This window comes from Haemorhous mexicanus, chromosome Z (assembly GCF_027477595.1).
Source record: "Haemorhous mexicanus isolate bHaeMex1 chromosome Z, bHaeMex1.pri, whole genome shotgun sequence".
In the NCBI taxonomy this organism is placed as follows: domain Eukaryota; kingdom Metazoa; phylum Chordata; class Aves; order Passeriformes; family Fringillidae; genus Haemorhous; species Haemorhous mexicanus.
Genome location: NC_082381.1, coordinates 87,559,545 through 87,583,852, shown reverse-complemented (window position 1 = coordinate 87,583,852; position 24,308 = coordinate 87,559,545). Strand labels below are relative to the sequence as shown.

At 43.6% G+C, this 24,308-nt stretch overlaps 1 protein-coding gene across 4 annotated transcripts in view; it reads left to right on the top strand.

Moving 5' to 3' along the window:
* ST8SIA5 (ST8 alpha-N-acetyl-neuraminide alpha-2,8-sialyltransferase 5) overlaps positions 1–24,308 on the top strand; it is a 70,257-nt gene that overhangs the window by 26,427 nt on the left and 19,522 nt on the right. For 3 of the 4 annotated variants that reach the window (XM_059873152.1, XM_059873149.1, XM_059873148.1), the window contains 2 exons: positions 12,165–12,272; positions 23,699–23,791. In XM_059873152.1, coding sequence (XP_059729135.1) covers positions 12,165–12,272; positions 23,699–23,791 — 201 coding nt within the window. The remainder of the gene's footprint in view (positions 1–12,164; positions 12,273–23,698; positions 23,792–24,308) is intronic. The other variant, XM_059873150.1, reaches the window with a different exon arrangement.

The window sequence follows — 24,308 nt, the reverse complement described above, 5'->3', positions numbered from 1 at the left end:
CACAAGCTGGAGAAATGGCATTGGGAAGCTCTGGTCTCTGCAGCTTCTGATCATGAGTAAAAAGGATGATGAAATGAGATATAATTAAGGGACTTTAATACTGATCTCTGGGGTAATTATTTTTATTTTAGGATTAATGTGATGATTAAAAATCCACTGCATTGATCTGCTAAAGTAGGTTAAATGCTGTGGTCTTCTGCTTAAATCCAGAGCTGCTGCTTGCTTTTGTATTGACTCATCTTTCCAATGCTCGCCTTTCAGCTGAATTTTCTTTTGAATCAGATGCTCAGCTGAGGGCTGGCCTTTTTTTGTCAGCTCTTGTTTGGCCAGCAGGGAATAATCCTGGATTACATCAGGAAACTGCCACTACAGTAAAAAAATGTTGAAATCTGTCTTCATCTCCCAACCTGTAGCATGGGAGAGATCAATAGGACAGTCCTTCCCTTTGGCAAGGGAAAGATATCAGAGCAATACTTTCCTACATACCAATGCTCTGTTGGCAGGAAATTCACTAAATTCTGGGTGTTTTAACACACTGACTTCTGCACAGGGAGAGTGTCACGTGAAGAAGGGAATATGCACCTTTAAAACTCCTTTTTTTTCAGCTGAGTGAGGAGAACACATTTCCAAAACTATTAAAGACTCTAAACAAATATTACCCCAGGGCCTGCCAGAGGGTACATAAAAGATAGCAAAGAATCACACAGCAAGATTCAGCAAACCTTCCTATGCAGGCAGCCCGTATTATTTGGAAGCTTTGTATCTTCTAAATGAGAATAAAACATCACACTTACGTATGTGTGCCCTCTTACAAAGATCAGAATCTCATGACTTGAGGTAAACCCATCATTTTTTAATATCTTAGGCAGCTTTTATTCAACACTTGCTAATCAATTCGAAGGGATCCTTACTTCTTTCCTTACCATATAAGATTATTTGTGATCACCTTCTGCGCTGCATGGACTAAAGGAATAAACCCAGAGAAAATGAACCTGAACTACCATTTAGTCTGTACCCTAAATTCATGTAATTCTTACGGCAGGGACAGCAGGAACTGCAATGGAGACATGGAGGCTACATGTGGCCCATGGAGGCTACATGTATTTTGTCCTAAACTGGGTTTTTTGTCCAAACTACAGCCAGCTCAGCTCACCTGAGAACTCCTGCCCCATCCCTGGTACATACTCCTCTGGCCAGCTCATAACACCCTGTGAAAGTGTTAACCATAACCTAAGACCATCTATTCCTGTGTTAAAACTCTCCTCCCATTGAAGTATCTTCCCCAAAAGGCGTAATCTGAAGGTCACCTAGTGAGTCATCTCTCTCTGGTCACACAGCTCTGTGCTTCCAGCTCTAACCAGAGGGAATTACTGCTCCACAGAAATTACATGTATCCTGTGAGTCATCTGGATGAATCCCTGACAAGGTGCTGGGCAGGTCTTGGCTTTGGGAAGCTTTCTTCAGAGAAGAGGGCTGGAAACTTCAGAACAAAGCAAAGTCTTCAAACAATACAGAACACCAAAAAAAGTGTGTTTACAGGATATGGACATCACCTTAAAGTGGGCAGATCTAGTTGAGCACAGCAGGAAAAGCTGAGACTCCAGCCATGCTATTCCTGCTACAGGGCATTCCCAAGGCCATTTCATGGGGTGCAGGCATCCCTGTTGGCAATGGGGTGGAGGGGACAGAACCAGCAGGAAGCTGATAGATTAATTCAGCTGTCTCCAAATTCATGGGATCACAGAATCACTGAATGGTTTGGGTTGAAAGGGACCTTAAATCTCATCCAGTCCCATCCCCAGCCATGGGCAGGGACACCTTCCACTATCCCAGGTTGCTCCAAGCCCTGTCCAACCTGGCCTTGGACACTGCCAGGATGGGGCAGCCACAGCTTCTCTGGAAAACCTGTGCCACCATTCTCACAGGGAATAATTTCTCCGAACATCTACCCTAAATTTACCCTTTGTCATTTTGAGGCCATTGCCCCGTGGCCTGTCACTCCAGGCCCTTGTAAATAGTCTCTCTCCATCTCTCTTGTCTCCCTTCACGGGCTGAAAGGGCACCCCAAAGCTTCTCTTTTCCAGGCTGAGCATTCCCAATCCTTTCAGCCTTTGCTCCATCCCTCTGATCATCCTGGTGGCTTCCTCTGGACTGGCTACAAGATGTTGATGTTCCTCCATCCAGAGGCTGGATGCAGTCACCCCATCCCACTTGTCATCCCATTCCCTTCCCCACTGCTGCTGTGGTTGTTTAGGCAATTCTCCTGAATCTGAAAAGTTTTCCTTCTTTTAGTTAAAGGTTTGGGGATTTTTAAACATGATTTTAATTTGCTTTTAAAAAGGAAAGCATCAAGTGGCTGAAATTTTAGAGTGTGAGGAAATGTTATTTCCTCTCCTGTGCTCCCTGGCAGTGCTCCCCATGGCCCTGATGCAGAAAACCAGCAGGGTTTATATCCCTGCTCCCTCTATGCTGTATTTCTATCATTGTTTTGTTTCACCTCTGCTGTTGAGATGGCGAAACCACCTGCTGGTCTGGCCTGTGAATTGCCAGTCCTTCTCTCTTCAGATGACAGTAAATTAAGGTAATGAGCATCCCTTATTTCAGTGTTTTACATGTGCAAATTCCACTATCCCAAGTGTGTCGCACCATGGTCCTTCCTGGCCTCATGTCATGAGGGATGTGTCACTCCAGAGTGGCCTTTGGACACTTGCCCCTTTTGTTGTGGCTGTGGCCACCCAGCAGCTCCTAGGCCAGTGTCACCAGCCCACCCTGTGGTTGGTTTGAATCGTGCTAGGCTGTAGGAGATCTCCAGAAACTTTTTGCCCTGGAGCAGTGAATTATAAGTGTCCTGCCTACCAGCCAAAAAGTGGCCATTGTCCTTACTGACTAATACAGAGACAATTAAATCCTAATTCTAATTGATTCTAATTCGTGTAGTACCCAGTAGCAGCTTCCTTCAGTCTAACTTTGTTGTGTGAAGATCTAGGCCTGCTTCTGCCCAAGCAAACAATTCTTCTTGTGTATTTGGCTGAATACCTGGGTTAAATCCTCATTTTACACAGATCTGTTGTCTTGGTATGACAAAGGAATGGTTGAGTTTCGCCAATGCCCAGCATTCAACACCTTTTCATCCAACATGATTTAACTGCTGTGACATCTATTTTAGAGAAGAAATGCCATCAACTTGTTTTATGATGCTTTGAAAAGAATTACCTGCTTGGCCTCTTTGTGTGTGGGCAGGTACAAAGTTCAGTCTTGCCTTAATTTGAAAAAAGCCAAGCCCAGAACCCTGTGTTCCCATTTTGGGTTGTGCTCCACCCATGTTCCCCACAGCTCCACCTGTGATGCATCACACCCTTAACCACTGACCTCTGTGGCCCTTGTGGATGACCTGGTAGCTTTTATTTTTGACCCAGCTGGAGTTTCCTGATCGTTCTTACACTTGCTGGATTTGGTTGAGGCATAATCACTGTGCAAGGCTTTGTGTTTTCTTACTTCCACTGTGCTTCATTCTTACCCTTGATTGCTTTTTCATTTCATTTCTCAATTTTTAATTCAAGTGTATTCATTGCTCAGCAGTCCATGTCTCCCTCAGGCAAACTGTGGACTTAACCTCTCGTTTCTTTGAGGCATGCTTGCCCTCTGTTGCTTGCATCCATTTTGCTTTTCCATCAGCCCTGCAGATAGTTGATGTCCTTTCCCATCCATTTTATTTGGTTGGGTTTATGCTTTAGTTCTCAGGGTGAATGCCTTAAAAGCAGCCTCTGTCACTGGTTTGGCATTTTCTATCAGAACAAATACAGCCAAAGCTGGGCTTTTGACAGTCCTAACTGAACATCTTAAGCTGTAAATATTTTGGAAGGGTTGCCTAAGTGGCAGGAGAAGACTGTGCCATCCACTTCTGTGATGGAGAGAGAGAATACTTGCTACTCCTGTGCCTGGCACTGGGTACACACTCACTGACTGTGAATGCATTTTGCTCATTGTCTTCAGCATGAGCCCTCAGGGCAGTGTAGGGACACTTGACCTGATGCTGAATATATTGGTACTGGAGATGCAGTGCAATTATTTTAGTCAGATCTCTTGTGGTGTGGTGAGATTTAGAACCCACGCTGCATCAGGCATCTACCATCTCAAATGTCAGAATTTGCTGGTATCTTAAAACATTTGGGATTTCCAGTGAGTGTCTGTGCTCAGGGCTTGGTTGTTTTCAGGGTTTTTTTGTGGTTTTTTTCTTGAAAACCACCTGCCTCGCTATAATTTCATTCTGTTGTTGGTTTGGTTCTGCCCCTCAGTATTATAAATCATGATATTTAAATTATTAATAATTATAAATAATTACAATTGTGAGTAATTGTTGCCAATAACATTGATAAAGATTATCTATTACTCCTTAGAAGTTTATCTTCCAGCCACAGATGAGAAAAAGTAAGATTGTAAAGGTTTGGAATGTATCTTTTGATGTTCCTGAGGTTCTGGTCAGCATTAGATCCAGTTTAAGCCAACTATCTGAATGTGTTTTATCCTTCCTGGGAAGTGATTTTAGACCAACTTTTTTCAGATATTGCTTGTGAGTATCTGATGCAAGATATAACCCAAATGTGAAATGTGCTACATGAAACAAAACCTTTTTTCTGTGTAATAATGGTTATAATCCAGAAGCTTCCCACCTATGTTTCCAATTTTGCTTTTTGCACTAGTCAAAATATACTCCTCCACCATTTTAATACTATTATTTCCCTCTAACATAAAGAGCCACACTTGTCCCTGGTATAGTTCTGTAAGGCCAAGAGTGTGGTGAAACCAGACGTGCTCCTTTCCCACATTGTCCATCCATATTTTGTGTTTTGTGGGGCCCACATTATTTAATTTCTTCATTTTGCTCTGAATACACCATTCCTTCTCTGCCACTTATTTTCATACAATTTTCAAAACCTTTTAATAATCTTGTCCCTGTGAGATTGTGAGTGATGAGCTCAGTAATTACCCACTGTCAGGCTATCTACAAAGCTGTAGGTCACCGAAACAAAGGTTGATCTCTATTAAAGCAGCAAGCAGAAGAATGTAAGTGCTTGTATCAGGACTAAAACTTGCATTTTGCTAATTTCTCTGGAGAAATAAGTATTTCTCTAAACTTGGCTAGTCAGATTCAACGCTTCTTCCACTGAAAAATATGAATTTTTTAATGGATTCACATAAGAAGGAGAGCATATTGCTCAAATCCTTGAATGTTTTATTTATTTGTGCCTTGCCTAGCAGGGTTATAGACCCGGATTCTGGACTGAAAGAGGCCAGCACACACAAAGTATTTTCCTGGCAGTAAATAGCACAGCTGAATTGGACCTGAACTACTGCTACAGGCAGATCTTTCTTTTCTTTCTTTCTTTCTTTCTTTCTTTCTTTCTTTCTTTCTTTCTTTCTTTCTTTCTTTCTTTCTTTCTTTCTTTCTTTCTTTCTTTCTCTCTTTCTCTCTTTCTCTCTCTCTTTCTCTCTTTCTCTCTTTCTTTCTCTCTTTCTTCCTCTCTTTCTTTCTCTCTTTCTCTTTCTCTCTTTCTCTTTCTCTCTTTCTTTCTCTCTTTCTTTCTCTTTCCTTCTTTCTTTCTTCTCTCTTTCTGTCTCTCTTTCTTTCTTTCCTTCTCTCTTTCTTTCTCTCCACCTTTCTTTCTTTCTTTCCTTCTCTCTCTCTTTCTTTCTCTCCACCTTTCTTTCTTTCCTTCTCTCTCTCTTTCATTCTTTCCTTCTTTCTTTCTTTGCTTCTTTCTTTCTGTCTCTCTTTCTTTCTTTCTTTCTCTCCCTCTCTTCTTTTCTCTTCGTCTCTTCTTTTCCCTTCCTTCCTTCCTTCCTTCCTTCCTTCCTTCCTTCCTTCCTTCCTTCCTTCCTTCCTTCCTTCCTTCCTTCCTTCCTTCCTTCCTTCCTTCCTTCCTTCCTTCCTTCCTTCCTTCCTTCCTTTTCCTTCCTTCCTTTTCCTTCCTTCCTTTTCCTTCCTTCCTTCCTTCCTTTTCCTTCCTTCCTTCCTTCCTTCCTTCCGCCACTTCCTTCCGCCACTTCCTTTCCTTTGTGCTGCATCTTCCAATGTGTTGTGCCATGCGTATTTATTTCAAAATTGATTGGGGTGTTTAAAGTGATATTTAACCATTCAAGTAAGCATTTGCCTTGTTCTTGTCACCTGGCTTCGTTGCCTTCAGGGCCTAGGTCTGGCCCTTTTGTCAGGAAAGGGGTTTTGAGCACAGGCTGGTCCTGCTGAGCACTGCTGGGCTGGGTTTGATCCCAGTGTCTCGCTGTTCTCTGTGGTAACTTTAGTCCTTTACTCCTTTTGGGCTCCTCTGATATCTTTTCAAGTGCAGTGTAAATAATCTTGCTTTTTCTGGCCTGTGCAAAAATTAAAAAGGATCCTTGGTTTTGGTCCAAACCTCCTCTTACTGCTGTCTCTGCTGGCTGCTGTGCTTCTCTTCACCTGTGCAGCAGTCTGTCACACTGGAGACTCCTGATATTCCCCTCACCCAAGCTCCTCTAAGTCCCTGATCCATTTTAGTGAGTGTTTCCAATCACTCTCATCTGCAGGTCACTCATGCCTACCACGGCTTTAGTTTTATTTTCCGTGCACCCTGTGGACACAGTGAGTCATAGTTTCCTTATTTTGCGGAAAGAAGGAATTGGAGCTCTGGCAAAATTAACCATCTGACTTTCCAACACCTCTGTGACACCCCTGCTAATAGGCTCAGGGCACCACTTTCCATTTTCAAAGACAGCAGTGATCACTTAACACCAAAGTCTTCAGTTCCTCCCCCTCAAGGGCACAAGCATTACAACACAGGGAAACTGAGGTACAGTGAAAGTGAATTTCCAGTGACTTTAGGAAGCCTTTACATGGCCTGGGCTGTTGGTCACCAGGACAGGAGCTGGATATGGCATCTGTATCTGAGGAGTGTATATGACTTCCAGCAGAAACAGGATTATAAAATTACTAATGATATATATGGAATTAATGAATATACTATTTGCTGATAACTTCAACAGGAGCCGGAGTCACAAAACCTGGATTTCCTGTCACTTCCTAATGGCCTCTTTGTTAGGGAGAAGGGATATGAGAATGCTGGAAAGCAAGAGCAGTAGAAGTAAAGACAAATAATAGAGGGAGCTATAGACAAATAATTTGCCTGGTTCAAGGGGACATCCATATCTTCTTTCCCTTCCTCTGCTTCTCCTTCCTTGCTCATCTGTGTAGGCCAGCAAGCTGAGTCAGGCTTTGGCTTAGCTTCACCATTATAAAATAACATGCATTTCTGCCTGGTTTTGCTTGGCCTTGGATTTAGCCTGCCTGTGGTAGATGCCAGATGAGGATAGTTGTAGTTGTCATCTTTTAAAGATGAGTGGAAGCCGCCTGCTGCCTGGGATTAAATGGGATGAACTGGTGGTATTTGGGGAATAATTGTGGCTGGAGTGGCAGGTGATGGCCCCGCTGCCACTCAGTCCCTGTCACCCAGAGGCGCTGAGGACTGTGTCACTCAGCCACCTGCACCAAACTGCTCTTGTGCCTGGGAAGCACGTGGATCTCTTCTGAGCAGGTTCTGCTGCACACACATTCATGGCCCACTCTCTGGCTAGAGCCCAGACATGACCTGCAGCTGTGCTTGGAGATTTTTGGGTCTCCTTCTTTCAGTAGCTCCCTTTCATACACCCTGCCTTCTGGTCTGAAGTGAGTTTTCACCTTTCCTTTCCTTTTCAGAAGTTCAATGGGCATTTCTGAGGGGGGATCTCAGGGTGACAGCAGCATGGGTGCAAAGCTTCTCTCTGCAATTCATCCGCTTGCTCGTTCTTGCCTTGTAGTTCAAAATCCTCATAATTATCTGACATCCTCTGCTATTAAAACCTCTGCTTGTGTAGGAGTTGTTTTTTTGTTTGGATTGCAGCAACAGGCTTTCAGTCTTTGCTTCCTGCTGCTTCCTGACAGCCGGTTTTGACAAGCCCTTCAGAGTCACTGCTGCTTTGTTAATTTTCTGCCTTTTCACCCCCTCCTCCTATTATTACTTTACACCGATGTTTATTTGACCACACACTGATTCAACACTTAGAGTTACAAATTAGGATCAAAATATTGCTTTGACATTTACCTGAAACTCAAGGCCTCTGTTGCCAAGACATCCAACTTCACGGAGTTTCTGCAAGGCAAGGCAGAGCATTGCTCATACTTTTGTTTGTTAGGGATAAGTCTTGTGATTAATGGTATCATATCTGACGTACATCTTCCTTGATGAACAATTGGCTTACATTCATGGGCAAAACAAAGCATCTCTGCACTGACAGAGTTTCTGGTTATTACACCTTTTATGAATTCTTTCCTTGCCGTCATCAGCATCACACGCTGGGGACACATCCCAGTTTTAGAAGTTGTTGTATTAGGGCAAATTGAGCAAATGGCAAAGTTCCACTTGACAGTCATTGGCAACTATTCCAGGCTTCAAATTAGCTTTTCTTTCTTAATTTTTTTTTTAATTTTCTTCCTTTTTTTCTTTTTTTCTTTTTTTCCTTTTCCATTTTTCTTTTCTTTTTTTTTTTTATTAACTGTTTGACATGGACTATGTAAATTACATAGTAGACCTCAATGTCTCAGTCATTTCCTCAGCTTTCCTCACCTTCTTTTAATCTTTCCTTACCCTTTTTAACCTACCCTTACCCTTTTGCTCTGATGCTTTTTCTCTTCCTTTTCTGTGCTTCTGTCCTCTGTGTGCTTTTATATTGCAGCTCTGATTCACAGAACCTTAATTTGTTTACCTGTCTAGATGCAGTTACTGCTGAGAGTGAGCATGGTAGAATTTGACTGAAATAGAATGCCAAAGAAATACACTGATGAAATGGTTCAAGTCTCTTCTCTGTTTTCTCAGGCTGTTTGCACATTTGGCCAGATAATTTTTTATGGATGCTTACAACTCAAACCTGAGAGGATTAGAAAATTTTGTATTTCAAAAATAAATTCTCCCAACTCAAGGCTGATTGAAATCAATGGTAAAGCTCTCAGTAATCCTGTTAGAAACAGAATTAATTCAGTGTTTTTAAATGTCTCATCCTTGGTATCTACTCAGTCCTAATACTCCAAACCATTATTTATGGAAGTTGTTCTTACTGTGAGAATGAGATTTATTGTACCACCTCTGCAAAAAATGCAGAGCAGCAGCTTGGTCTTAGTCTTGCAGACTCACAGTGAGACACACAGCCCTATAAGCTGTGCAAAATTTCTTTGGTGGGGTGTTTTGTTTATTTATAAGTCTGTATTCTATAATAATCCCTGGAGTACCTGTTGGAAGAAGAGCCCTGTGTGGCCTGTCTGGCTTAGGGCTGGGCACTTACCTTTAATCTGACCCTAAGCTCAGCTCACAGCTCTGTACTTTGTCCTTAACCACAGAGAAGTGTCATACCCAGATCCCTCACTGGATATTTTTGTACCTCCCTTAGATCCCCACCTTGCCACTTCAAAACTAAGTATATCAAGCTGGTCATCATAAGACATATCTGCCATTCCTCAGGGTTAGTCTTCAATCTCCCCTTGGATTGTACCCAAAATGTGAATGTCCTTTACACTTGGTGCCTCTGCTGCAGCGCACGCCCTTCCTTAAAACCAGCTTGATGAAAGGAGGGCATTAAAAAGTGATTTTACAATTTGTTTTGCTTGATGGACAGATTCACCCCCTCCACCTTGGAACATTTATTTAGATTTTCTTTCAGCTGTTACATACAGAGTAAAGACATAGACAGGGAAAGGACTTTACTGCAGGTTTTAATTCTTCATTTAGTCTGCCTGAATATTGGCCGTGCTGTAGGAGAGTTCACTTCTGGAGGACACATCAACATCAGACATTTGTCTGGATTAATGCTCTCTATTTCAGTTTGCAAGCAAATACCGAAGTCCCAAATAGTGAATTTAAATCCAGTTAAAAGGCACAATTCCAGCTTGGTTTTCCCACACTTCTACCCTCTCTCCCAATGTATCATTCAGTGATGCCTTAAACAACTAAAAGATATTTTTAAGGCCATATACTAATATGTCTTTTACAAAGATATATATTTGATGAAATCATGATTCTACACCAGTTACAGTGTGGTAAAAAATCTGTTAGACTGTGTTATATGGGAGAGAACCACAAGCATTTATTTCAACAAGCCTCAAAGTGAAGGTGTCCAAGTAATTTTCTTATGTTTTCTTCACACACCAACATTCCACTCATGACTGTACCTTGGGCAGGTCATCTGACTAAAAACTGTCAGAGAAACACACAAGTTATGGGGCTGCCTGATAATCCAGAGCCCTGCATTACTCAATGGCCACTATAGAATAATGTATTCACACTTTGATATGAATCATGGAATCATAGAAGGTTTGGGCAGGAGGGAAATTTCAGCCTCATCCAGTGCCACCCTCTGCCATGGGCAGGGACACCTTCCATTGTCCCAGGCTGCTCCAAGCCCCATCCAACCTGGCCCTGGACACTCCCAGGGATGCAGGGACAGCCCCAGCTGCTCTGGGCACCCTGGGCCAGGGCCTGCCCACCCTCCCAGCCAGCAATTCCTCATTCCCAATATCCCATCTGTGCCTGCCCTCTGGCCCTGGGAAGCCATTCCCTGGCTGCTGTCCCTCCATGCCTTGTGCCCAGTGCCTGTGCAGCTCTCCTGGAGCCCCTGGAGGCCCTGGCAGGGGCTCTGAGGTGTCCCTGGAGCCTTCTCTTGTGCAGGTGAGCAGCCCCAGCTGTGCCAGGCTGGCTCCAGAGCAGAGGGGCTCCAGCCCTGGCAGCATCTCCGTGCCCTCCTCTGCACTGGCTCCAGCAGCTCCAGGTCCTTGTGCTGTTGGAGCCAGGGCTGGGGCAGCTCTGCAGGTGGGGTCTCACCTGAGCCCAGGGGCACAGGGGCAGAATCCCCCCTGCCCTGCTGCCCATGCTGGGGGATCAGCCCAGGGCAGGGGGTTCAGGCTGGGGCAGGCCCAGCTCTCACCCACAGCATCCCCAGGTCCTTCTCCCAGGGCTGCTCCCTCTGCTCACCCCCAGCCTGGGTTGATCCCAGGGGCTGCCCTCATCCAGGTACAGGTCCTGCACTTGGCCTTGTTAAACCTCACAAGATTCCCCTGGGCATATTTTAACATCCCATATTGTTCCTTCTTAATTCCCTGTGCTGATAATTGCTCCAATTAGACTAGAGGATGGATGTGGCCAGAGAGATTCACCAGTCCTTGTCATCAGCCCAGTGACCAGAAAAACCATTGGGGTCCTGGATGCCCTTTCTTTTGGTCAAAGCCTGCTGGCAGATTGCTTCCTGGCTGTCCCCACACAGCCCAACTGGGAAGTTAACTTTCAGTATTGGCAGCACCAAATGTTCACAACTCAGCTTGCCAGGCTTCTGAAATAATGAAATAGGGTTAAAAGGAGAAGTTTAAAAATAGCAATCTGCAAGATCCTTTTTCGTTGGCTTCTGAGATAAGAGATGGGTTTTGGCTTGTGTTGTCAAATATCTCCCCAGCATTTTTAAATTTCTACCCTGCTATTGGTGTAGTTTCCAGAAGACTGCAGGCATCATGAGGGTTGGAACAAATCTGTGAAAGTTTGGAAAACAGGGGACTTGTGATGATTGTGTTTATGCATTGGCTTAAAAAAATGCCATCTTACGAAACAGGCAAAATAAGCACTGTATTATAGCTTTAGAGACATCATCTAATGACACATCCTTTGCTAGCAGAGCCAGCAAATCAGGGGAAGGACCCAGTGCCCACCACATTTAGCAACTACTAATGTAGTAGATGCAAAACTGAAGTTTGGAGCTTTTACTTCTTTGGCCCTGTGGTTTCCCATGTCTCCAGCTTTTTGCCCTTGTCTTTGGAGAATGAAATTTCTTCCTCCTCATAGATGTGTGTTGTTTATGAGCACAGCTAACTACTGGCCTTCAAATTTGCATGGGGAGCCTGGTATTGTTTTCATCCCAGGACTTGCAGAGTTTGTGGGAAGTAAAAATTACTTGTTCACCCTAGTAAGGTGATATCTTGTTGTTCTTGGTATCTTTTAATTGTTTTTGATGAATGTGTCATAGTCACATTTGTATGTTAAGAAATAGGACATGAGAACTCATGCTGATAGACTTAACCTAATGAATGATATCAAATATCAACTGCCTCGTTTTCTTGCTAGAGGGCTGCAGTTTAGCTGGCAGAATGGAGAGGAATTGGCAAATTGGACCGGCACCTTTAATTTCACGGATGACGGAGCAGTGAAGAGTGGCAGTGACACAGGCACCAGGTACCAACACCCGAGGGAATGGCTGTAGAGATCTCTCTCTCTCTCTCTCTCTCCCCTTGTGTGAACCACAAATGTGAGCACAGGCTGTATGAAAAACGAGATCTGCAGTGTGCTTTGGCTGCTTGGCACTGCTCCCCGCAGTACAGAAGATGTCAGGGATGCCCAAGCACTGTGCTGTTTTCCCCCTTGCAAGCCTTGGGGACAGTTTGGAATATGTCATAAGCGTCCATAAAGTCTGCAGGAGGGTGGCTTCTATGTTCTGGCCTCTCCTGTTTCCCTACCAATGCTGTGTGTGAAGGTGTGGCAGTATGGGAGAATGGGACTTTGGCAGAGAATGTCCCAACATGACAGTGTTGGTGCATGCAGAGCACACTGGGGAATGTGGTCTTTAGAGTAAAACATGTATTCCATGAAAACATAGCTTAATTTAAATTCTCTTCAGGGCCTAGCAGGGGAAAAATGTTCTGTCAAGACAAGGCTGGAGTATTTCCTTTATTTACAGTATTTGGCAACGTGAGGAGCACTGATGTGCTGCTGCACTCTTTGTAGTTTCTAGTTTGACATGGGCTCAGGTGTCTGCAGGGTCATGAGCAGTCAGAAAACTCGCAGCAGTTCTGCCTAAAGAACTCCTCAGCTATCCCAGGCCATCTGCACAAATCCAGGCACAGGCACAGGGTAAATATTTGGGCTCTCTTCCTGGAACACCAATTACAGGAGTTAAAAATCCTGAGTCATGTGTAGCATCATGTTCGATAAACAGCAGGGAAAGAGCTGGAAAATAAAGAAAAAACTAAAAACAATTAAAAGAACTTTACACTTAGTACTTGTGTATAAACAAAACTCAGGGTAAATTGCCCGTTTTCTTTTAAATATCATCATTTTGTAACCATACACCACTGCAGCAGTGGAGCTGATAGCACTTCAAAGGCAAGCAGAAGTTCCAGAGTCTAGCCTGCCAGAAATCATCCTGTCACTGAACCACAGCAATGCTGCAGTTCCTGTTCAGGCTCTTGCTGTAATGTGATCCTGTACCAATGCTGCCTGCTGCTCTGCTGGTTAGTCTTGTAAAGGTTCTTTATAAGAGCAACCATCCTCCACTGCAGTTTTTCACTTAGAGCAGGGTTCGTGTGTTGGTGTGTGTATCTATCTGTCTTCCTCTCTTGTTGCCTTTTCAGTATCTGCATATATAATCTGTATTTACAAAGTCTTCAGTTTAGGCACTTGGCATATAAAAAGAACTCAGTGTGACACAAAGGCACACATCATCTTGAAGGCATGAGAAAATAAACAAATATAGATTTCCTCCTCTAGACACCTTTGATAGAGGCAATTGAACCATCATTGATTGTATGACTGGGATCCAAAAGCCTTGAATACAAAAGACAGAGTTGGAGGGGCTGAACCACAGTGCTGCTCTCAGTCTCTTCAGCCTATTCAAAAACAAAGAGGTTCAAGGTGCAAGGGGATTTTACACAAACAAACCACACAAGCCAGATACAAATGGGAAAAAGTTATAGTATCAATAAAGAAAAAAAGTGTATTTCAAAGCCTGTGTTATGTGATATGTCAGTGACTGTATCTCCACTGCCCAGGCTCCCCAGGGATGGGCACGGCCCCGAGGCTGCCAGAGCTCCAGGAGCCTTTGGACAGCACTGCCAGGGATGCCCAGGGTGGGATTGCTGGGGGTCTGTGCAGGGCAGGAGCTGGAATGGGTGATCCTGGTGGGTCTCTCCCATCTCAAGTCATGCTGTGGTTCTGTGTTGCTGGCAGTGGAGCTGAACACTTTTCTGTCAGAGATAAGCCTACCTGCAACCTGTTTCACACCTAAGTGTGTTAGAGATATTATTTATCCTTTTGAATGGAACCTGGGAATATAGGAAAATAAAAAAAGTACTGTGTAAGTGTGGAGATGAGGCTGTGTGGTGACAACTGCAGAGCTGTGTCAAAACTGTTTACTATTTACATTTGATCACCTTTCTGACTGTGTTGTCACCAGACATCTCCTGAGAATCTTAATCTGACACTCAACTTTATGCTGTTGTTATGAAATGAAAACAAGTCTTCCTCTAATGAATAATTCTTTCCACTGAATGGAAAACTTGCAGACTACATTTCACAGAACTGATTTTATTTGTATATGTTTACAGGACTCCAGAGAGATGTCTGAAGTGCACAAAACTAATTGTATGTCAGAATACCTTTCACTGCATAGCTCTGCAGTTTGCTGTGCCATCACCTTCTTGTAAAAGGTTTTGTGTTTAAAGATATTAATTGAAATAGATATGAATATGATTTCCATTAACTTGTACCATTTATATATATAGAGACATGCTTATTCATGCATATGTGGTATCAACTTGAACATATTCTGGAACTACTCTTTATCTTTTAATTACATAACTTAATACAGGGTGTAGAGATGCTGACAACTCATCCTGTAGGAGTGAAGGTTTAGAAGAAAATGAAGGACTTCCAATGAAAAGAAAAGGCATGCAGAAAGAATGAGTGCATTAGAATTGCATTATGAGAATAGTGGCCTTAGAGAAACCAAAGAGCTGTGAAGATTAAACCCTGCATGAAAATTATTAAGTAAGAAAGAGATGAATATTGTGTTATGTGATTTCAGTAAACACTGAGCCACTCCTTAGAACCACACACTAGTTTGGAAGGGACCTTAAAGCTCATCCAGTCCCACCCTCTGCCATGGGCGGGGACACCTTCCACTGTCCCAGGCTGCTCCAAGCCCCACCCAACCTGGCCTTGGGACACTGCCAGGGATGCAGGGACAGCCACAGCTGCTCTGGGCACCCTGGGCCAGGGCCTGCCCACCCTCCCAGCCAGCAATTCCTCATTCCCAATATCCCATCTGTGCCTGCCCTCTGGCCCTGGGAAGCCATTCCCTGGCTGCTGTCCCTCCATGCCTTGTGCCCAGTGCCTGTGCAGCTCTCCTGGAGCCCCTGGAGGCCCTGGCAGGGGCTCTGAGGTGTCCCTGGAGCCTTCTCTTGTGCAGGTGAGCAGCCCCAGCTGTGCCAGGCTGGCTCCAGAGCAGAGGGGCTCCAGCCCTCTGATGGCTGAGGTCTGAAATCAAATACACTTCTCACGTTGAGCCCTGCTCTGACAGCTCTGCTGTGCTGTGGTAACTCAGCTAACCTAGGTTTTCATCACAGTGCTTAAGACAGCTCTTCAGACTGTGTAGAAGCAGTGTGTGGAAATTAAATCTTGTGTCATGTATGTGGTACAACCCTTGTGACACCTACCACTGCTCTGGGCAGACACATGACAGATCCCAATTTCCTGGGCCTTTTTGGGCACCAGAGCCTTAATTTCAATTCAGATTATGTTGCTGAAGGTCTTCTAGGTGGCAAGGAAATAGTGATTACTAACAAGAAGTAAAAGTGATGCACCGTAGCTCCCCAAAATCTATAGGGATTTCAAGCAGAGGAGGACTACCCACACAGATGCAATAACAACCAGTTGTTGAACACTGGCTTATTTTTGATTCTTGTGCATCACCCATTACTCATATTTCTATCTTTTGCATTTTACTTTGTGCTAAGCATTGTTAAACCTTACAGCATTCCTGTGGAGAATCAGATAAAGGTTTTATCTAGTGCTGGTTATGACAAGTGATATACACAGCCCCTTCCCAGAGCCCTGATTCTTCTGCTCTCCTTTTAATATGTTTTCCAACTTACTGGAATTGTGAGTCTTCACGCTCAAGTAATTTTTCACTGGCAAGAAGCTGCCTTGATGACAGGATGACTTATCTGCCATATGAGTTGGTTTATGGTATTCCCTTCAGTCTACTGGAGCTGCAGATTTCAATGTAGAGCTTTTGTGATGAGACCACAGAAGCCTTTGGTGGGTGAGAGGAGATCTTTAAGTCCTATCAAATCTGTACACTGAATTCTCTAGTATGACAAATCTGAAGCTTTGTCTTGTCCCCACTGGTTACGAAATAAAACAATTTGATTTGTCAAATAGATGTTTCACAAGAGTGAATGTAAGGACTTAGGATTTTGCTTGAGTCACATTGCTCATCAAGAATCCTAAAATCTAAAAACCACAAGAAAAAAAAAGGCAGTTGCTTGCAATAAGCTAAAATGTGGGGTTTAAGATGTCATTGATGTATAAGGGTTGTCATGAATGTTGCTATATCTTCTAGGTGGGTGGCCATATGGATAACAACATCAGCAGATCATTTCAGTCAGAGAGAATGGGAAAGGGCTTGATTAAAACACCCAAGCACCAGTTCATTAAAAATCTGAGAGTTTTGAAATGAAATTGGGAAAATAGGGCTTCCTGCAGAATACTCCACTGCTGCTTGTCAGGAGACAGCATTGGTTTGATACAGCAAAAGACAAGAAGCACCAACATGTCCCTGAAACTCAAATTTAATGCAGTCTCCGAGAAATCATTCACACACTGCACAGTGGGAAAACCTCTAAATGAGGATGGGTGTCAGTCTGGTTCAGAGAGGACCTGGGAAGCACAGGGGGTGGTGGTGTTGATGGACTGCAAGGTGGGCTTATCTCCAGGGAGAAGCAGGAGGCAGCCTGGACTTTGCTGTGCCATTTAGGGCTGTTTCTGCTGGAGCTCCTGCTGCTACACCCACGACTGCTGCAGTGGAGCTGTGTTTTGCAACTTACTCTGGTGCTGTGCTAGGCTGAAACCGTGGAGAGAAAGGCTTGTGTCCCAAATCAGTGGACAGATGGGAAGGGAACAACGTGCCTTTGGCAGGAGTGGATGTTTGGCCAATTCACATTGCTAATGGGGTAATGAGCAGCAGAGCCAAGCCATTCCAAGTGATCTGTGTGTGGAGACTTGGAGATGGGAGATCATAATAAGAATGGCAGTGAGCAGCCAGTCACAGTTTGCCAGGAGCCTCCATGGTTGTGATGAAAAATATATCCTCAGGGCATCACAACCATCCTCTTGACTGCACAAATGGGTAGGATACCTGTGGAGTCATGGTCAGAAAAGGAATCCAGAAAAGGAGAACCTCTGAGTAGAAAAAAATTGTGTACTTTCTACTTTTCTGGGGATGTTCAGTCAGCTATACATGAGCAGCCTTTAAGGGACAGAAAAATAAAAGCCACTCCTCCTCTGAAGAAGATCAAACTTATGGATTTATGGCTGGTCCATGGGGGCACTTTTGGTTTTATGAAAGCAAAAATTTTAACTTGGAAAACAGCCGCAATATCTTGGTCCTTGTCTTGATGGATGGACCTATCTAACATCATCTATTATCAAACCTCAGAAAAGCTTACAATTCTGTAAAGCCAAAATCTCAAAATATCCTAAGTGAATGATCAGTGAGTTCATGAATCAATAGCTTTTAACCTCAGCTGCAAGGATCTCCTGGAAAACCTAAACCCCTGTACAAGAATTCCAGATCCTGAATTTTAGTTACTCTGATTCTTCTAGAAAGACAGCCAATCGTGAACTAAACATGCCATTTCTATCTTTAGCTTCCAGGCATTGAATACTGTTTTTCCTTGCTATACTGTATTGAAAACTTTCCTGCCACTGGTAATTGCTTCCTGGTGCAGTATCTCCTTATTCAGTCACCATATGTTTAGATTAATCTTCACACGCCTCTCATAATATTTTAGAATCCAGAAAATTTCTGCAGGTCCTTTTGTAACTCCAGTGTCTCAAACCCCCAAAGATGAAATGTCAGGAGTGGATGCAGGAATTCAGAAGAGCTATTACTACACCATGCATACAGCGATAAATGACCATTTTATCTTGCTTATATTTTAATTTTTTTTACATGACACAGCTCATGGTGGCGTATCTTGCTCCCACCTACAGACACAAACTAAAAGTTCATGATCAGTTAGACATCTAATGCATTACAGATGAAGATTGTACAGGATTTAAACCAGTTATTACCAGTGACATTGTCATCAGCACGTGGTAGGCAGGAGGAATGTGAACCATCTTGTTTAATATTTGTTGTCCCCAAGAATGAGACAATCAAATAGTTTCATGAAGCTGTGTGAAAGAAGCCTGATGCTTCTCCAGTCTCCTCAGCTGAGCCCACAGCTCTTCCTCGCTCAGTTCAGCCTTTCAAGCACCATCCTGTTGTGGACAAGTTGACTCAGGCTCTCAAATAGCAGAAACAACATGAGAAGCAATGTAATTTTCTTTCTTTTTTTCTTTTTTTTTTTTTTTTTTTTTTTTTTTTGTTTAGTTTAGTTTAGTTTTGTTTTGTTTGGTTGGTTTTTTTTTGTGCCACAGTCCTGGTGAAGTTTAAGTTAGTCTAAGAGCATCAAAGGTTCCTGCTTCCCTTGCCACATCTACATCAGCTTCTTTACCTGCTGAACAGGGATCATCCCTTCCCAATGGGACAAAATAATCTTGGGAGAACAGGCCATGCAAAGTGCTAGGATGCTTTTATTAAGGGAGAAAAACCCCTGAATTGACGTAAAGCCCTTAAACATTTTGACCAAATCTTGTGAGTCTTGATGTTGTCACATAGAAGCTTTAAGAGAAGCAAAGGCCAGAGGGATTTGGTCTCTCACAATGGGCCCTGATGAAGCCAACACCTACTGTGTTCTAGTCTGCATGAATTGTCCAGGGCCTCTGGAGCTGTAATAGGCTCCACTCCAGCAGCATTTTTGCTCCAGGGTCCTGAAGGTTCCATGCAAGCCTAGCCAGATGATGTGAGTCCCCTGTGCTTTGTGGAATGTGTGCTCTGGCACACTTGGAACATTCCTGAATAAGGAAGGTGAATCTCGACCCAAGCTTGGCCATGGATCTGCCCATACTGATGAGCACAGGCACTGCTAATTAGACAGCACTCTTAATAAGCATTTAGTAGAAGCCTGCAGGGCTTGGTTCATTTATTCTTATTTCTTAGTCACTGGATAATGTATATTTTTGGAAAGATCTTTGTTTTTCCTGCAGGGTAGGTGGAATCCTTCCTGCCATGCTCTGCGGTCTCGCCGTGCAAGTGCTGCAGCCTCACTGCAAGCAGTGTTGAGAACTGGCACTTCAGGAGTGAGCAGAATGAATGGGAAGGCAGCTTCAGAAAATGATCCTGCTCAAAAGATGCCTGACCATTGCAGCAAATTTTACTTTTAAACCTTTTTTCAGTATATCAGACAGATCAGTGTCTCAACCCAAGCATCACTTGAAGGCAGGATTGAAGTCTCAGGCTTTTTAATTCGTGTAGTGTGATCAAGAAAAGCTTACTTCTGATCAAAGCAGGAGCAGCCCAACTGCAGATGATCAAAGACCTACGTGTTAGCTGATGTACTGAGAAACCAAATGTGTCTCACTAGCGAGCTCAGTAGGCAGCTCAGCTGGAGGTGAGGTTGCGATGGGGGACGTGAAGGTTAGAAAAGAAGAAAGTTTCAGTCAGTCAAAAATGGAAAATTACAGAGTGAATAGCATCTAATTCCTGGGTACTCAGTGCAGTGGGCTGTAAAAACCCAGTGCCCTCTGAACACTTGCAGCTTGTGTGGTGTTCAGGCAGAGAATTTGACCCTGGAAAAGTGTTGTAGGTTTGAAAGCTACAATTGACGTGAGCAGACACAGAGCAGTGAGTGCTGTAGTACCCAGTGCCCTGGGAATGCACAATCCTACGTGCAACTGAGCTGTTTGTTGTAATTCATTTGCAGTTGTGTTCTTAAGGTAAAGAATCATGAATTCTTGTATGGGTTTTCCTGTAGACTTGTGACCTTTAAAGGGATAGAAGTTATTTATGTTTTGTCAGGGGCAGTGGAAAAATGCAGGGAGAGAGAGGACATTATGGCAGTGACAGATCAACTCTGTCTCATAGATAATAAAACTTGACTGTCATTCTTGTAAAGCCAAAGTACAGACTTTTTCTGTAGCAAAAGGAGTAAGTAGTATAGTCAGGTTTGTCACTTGTCACTAATCCAGAACATAAATCAAAATAAACTGAGCTACATCCTTGTTTCTTAGCTGGAGATCAGACTGAGGAGGATGATGGGGGGGACAGTTTCCATTTGTGCTAATTAAGCTTTCTGACAGGCAAATGTATCTTCGTTCACAGGGAACTACATGTTTTAGAGTGGGAGTTAATAGGCAGGAAGAGCTCTCGGAGACCAGGGAGTGGGTGAGACTGATGCTTCCTCTGGGAAAGTGTGGGGGCCTGATCTCCAAACACTCCCTGCAGGTCCAGACCCTTGCAAGATGAGGACGTGGGTTTAAAGGACATCTCTAGAGGTAGAGGGAAGCCATGGCCCTTGTGCTAGGGCCTGGTGCTGCACAAAAGCTGTGTTCTAGGAAAGCACAGTGTGAAGCACCTCTATGGGAAGAGGTTGTCCAGTGCTCCAGGGAAAAGCCTCTGCTACTATCTGCAGCAGGAGGAATCACTGTGAAGCAAATAAAAAAGCATGAACACTCCTGGAAGAAGGAGAGGAATCCTTTTTTTCCTGAGTCTCTTGACCAGACACTGTCTTGAAAAATTCCCAGTGCTGTTGCTGCACCATTATTGTGTGCAGCTGATGTGCAGAAGCATCCATAGCATTACAGCCAAGGAAGGTTCAGTGTCTGTCTGTCTGTCTGCTCCAGTGAGGTTCAGCCTGATGAAGGACAGCCCAAAGGATGTTTTTTCAGTAGCTGGGCATCAGTGAGCTCACTTCAGTCGAACTGACCCCAAGGCCAGCAGCATTTTCTCCCCTCTCTGTGCAGGATGACACTGCCATTGGTGTCCCCTGCCTTTGCTGCACGTGTCCCATCAGCCATGTGTCATCCAGCCCGTCCCACAGATCCTCCCTCTGCACTTCCATGGGGTACTAAGTGGTGAATTCAATGCTCCCAGTGGCTCTGTTGGGAAAGCTGAAGCTGTTGAGAGAGTAGAGATTTGCAGGACTGTGCTTTTTCAATCTATAGGCTCATGGAATAGCTCTGCTAGAAAAGCAGTGTTGCCTCATGGATTGATTTCCTTTCAGATCCAGAAGTGGTTTATTTTTGACCCAATCCTTTCCTTCTTAACCTTCTGCTGCTGTGGTAACACATCCTTTTTCATTTCTATTCTTGGTTTGTGGATTGAGTAAACAGGCAACGATCAAAGGGAACGGCTGGGACACAGGAAATTTCATCTCTATTCCATAAAATGACATCTTTGACTCCAATGCCACCGGCTGAAGGCAGCTTTCCTGTGTCATGGTGTTCCCACGTGACAGCATGTGCTGCTTCACATCTGAGCTGCTGCTCTCTAACCTAGCAGCACAGCCAGAAGTGCACAGGAAAGATAAAAATAAATGTTAATCTAGATTTTGGCTCTGCTTATCTGTCCTGAGGCACACTCAAGGTACTGAAATGAAGTGTTAGGAGACAGGTGAGGGTGAGGCTGATAGGCATTGCTCACTCCTGCACACCCTGAGAAGCAGGAGGGGTGTGTGAGGGGCTGAGTGCTGTGTGGGGGTGTGTACCTGCCCCTAGTCACTGTGTAGAATATGCACATCCAGGGTGCCAGCATTGTCTTACTCAAAGAACCAGAGAAAAGGATTGATTCTGAAAAAGACAGTCAGAAAAACGATTATTTCAGAGGATTAAAATGTTGTCTGCACTGGCAGCCAGAGGGTACCCCTTCAGCCCAGGAAAATTCTGTGAATTTTCTGTGAACTGTAAGAAATTCTATGGTGCTGTCTAAAGAGGGATTTTGGTTTAGTTTGAGGAAGTTGCCTGAAGTGCATCCGTGCAGGGCTTTGGCCTGGTGCAAGCAGGTGGGCTCTTAATCCAAACCCAGCTGAAGCCCCTTCCACAAGTTGCTCATCTCCAGCTCAACAAGACAAGCACATGGGAGATGTGCCAGGGCAGTGGATTTCAGCTGCTCCTTAGTAAATGCTGAAATGTCCAGGTGAATAATTCAGCTGGAAGGAGAGTGTGAGCCTTTTGGTGAGAATCCAGAAAAAGATTCATGTTAGGTCTCCCTTCAGCAGGCTGAGGAGGTCTTTTCATGGAGTTCTTACTGATTTTGGAATACTTTAATTACACATTTTCTTCTACAAAACTTATAAAATGCCTTGAAGGCTATGCAAACACATTTACAAATAGCCACATTTTTTGAAGATGAGCTATTGGGTTCTTCTGACTTTTTTATTAGGGATTCTTTTGTCCTCCTCCTGCCACCTTTTAAGCATGGGTTTCCTCCTTTCCATCTCAAGGTTTGTGCCTCCCACTGGATCACAGAAAAGTTTGGTTTGGGGTTTGACAAAGCTGAGGTGGTGAAAACCTCAGGGAGAGGTGAAGGAGACGCTTCTAAAGCAGCACTTGATAGGACAGAAATATTCCCTGTTGAAAGCAAATTGTTTTGGGAAGCTCTTGGACTTTTTCCAGTTACACATGGGTCAAACATTGATTTTGATATTATTTTGCAATGACACAAACCTCAAATATTCTATTTCCAGTGATGGCTTGAATGAAGCTTTTCCACAAATCTTATCTTTATATTTCTCATTGAAGATTCAAAAATTGAGTTCTTGGAGTTACAACCTCACGAATTCCAGGATTTTAAAGGATCCATCAAAAGAGCTTTCTCTAGTCTTGTTCATAACACCTATTCCTCCAGGTCCCCTTCTCTTAATTTTTCATTGTCCTCTCAAGTGTTTCACGGGTATGTGCAGGTCTTAGGAATTAGGTTTTAATACAGACTTCTAATGATTAGGAATGAAACTAATGCAGAGCTTGGTGTAAACCCAAAATCTTGTTTGTCATTTCAATGCAGACTCATTGAGTTCACTTGTCAGCCTGGGCTTTTTCTTTTCCCTAAGCATGAACACCAATCATTGTGGTTTTCCTCCCCTTCAGCCCAGTGACTAAAGTAAAGAAATCAGCCAATAAAGTAAATATTTCTGTCTATATTTTAATCAAGAATATCACTCTTTTTTGTGCTTTGTCTGAGTATTTAAATCCTTTTGTTCTCAATTTTTTTCCCCCAGAATATAATCCCTCTTTCTGTTCCCTTCCAAGCAGACCAAAAGAGTAAATCCCAGTGAAAAGCTCAGTTCCTCAGGAGTTATGGAATAGCTTCCACAGATGGAATACAACCTCTAGCACTTTTGTGGTACTGTTTTTTCCAGCCCATCACAGTCAGGCACCCAAAAGATGGGAACAGTGTCCCTTAAATGATCAGTGCTTTTGCCCTGACTTTCAGTTCCAGCTGCCTAGTGCTGACTGCTGGAAAAGGTAGCTGGTCCTTGTTGTTGCTTCAAGATAGATGACCTCCTGTAGGAATGGACAAACTGAGCATGAGAGACTATTCTAGGACCAGCAGGGACATCTGTGCTTTCCTGTGAAGGAACATGCTGCCTATGGACCAGGCAGTGCAGCCTCAAGTTAGGAAAAAATCATAAATGACAAATTTCAGCAAAATTTTGTTGATGTGCAAGACAATTATTCTAGCCTAAACCTAACTTATGATATCTTTTCTTGTCCTTCCTCAGGTATTTTGAGTTTTATGAAGGGCCTTTGGAATACAACTCTACAAAATGCCTGGAATTAAGGCAGGACATCATTGAGGTGAAGGTCTTGTCTATGTAAGTATGAGCTAAATGTGAAAAGTAGAAGTACTAACAACAAAAGCACTGCTAAAAGTGTTACTTCTGAGACAGGATGGAATGGTATCCTACAATTACACTGTCAAAAGGCTCAAGAGGTGACATCAACAGAGATCTCAGAAGGGATCTCTAGCCTTCTCTTACCTGTGCAAACAGTGCTTGAATTTGGTCTGAGTTCCATTTACAGAACATGGAAGCTTTTCCCATACATTGAGGCATTTTGATCAGGCCCACAATTATTGCTGAGAATTCAATACAGTGTTTATAATATCATATTTCCAGTAATTGAAGGGTAAGAACAGCCAGACTGACTCATGCAAGTGTCTAGCTTAAGGTTCTTTCATTGACAGTGGCTAGTAGTGAAGGCTGGGAAAGGAAGAAAATGTTCAGCCCTTCCTGATACTAAATACTGGCATGGGGACTTGTGGACTGCTAGAAAGAGTCCAGAGTGGAGTAATCAGAGTGGACAATGGACCTTTCTATTAATTTGCTTTGT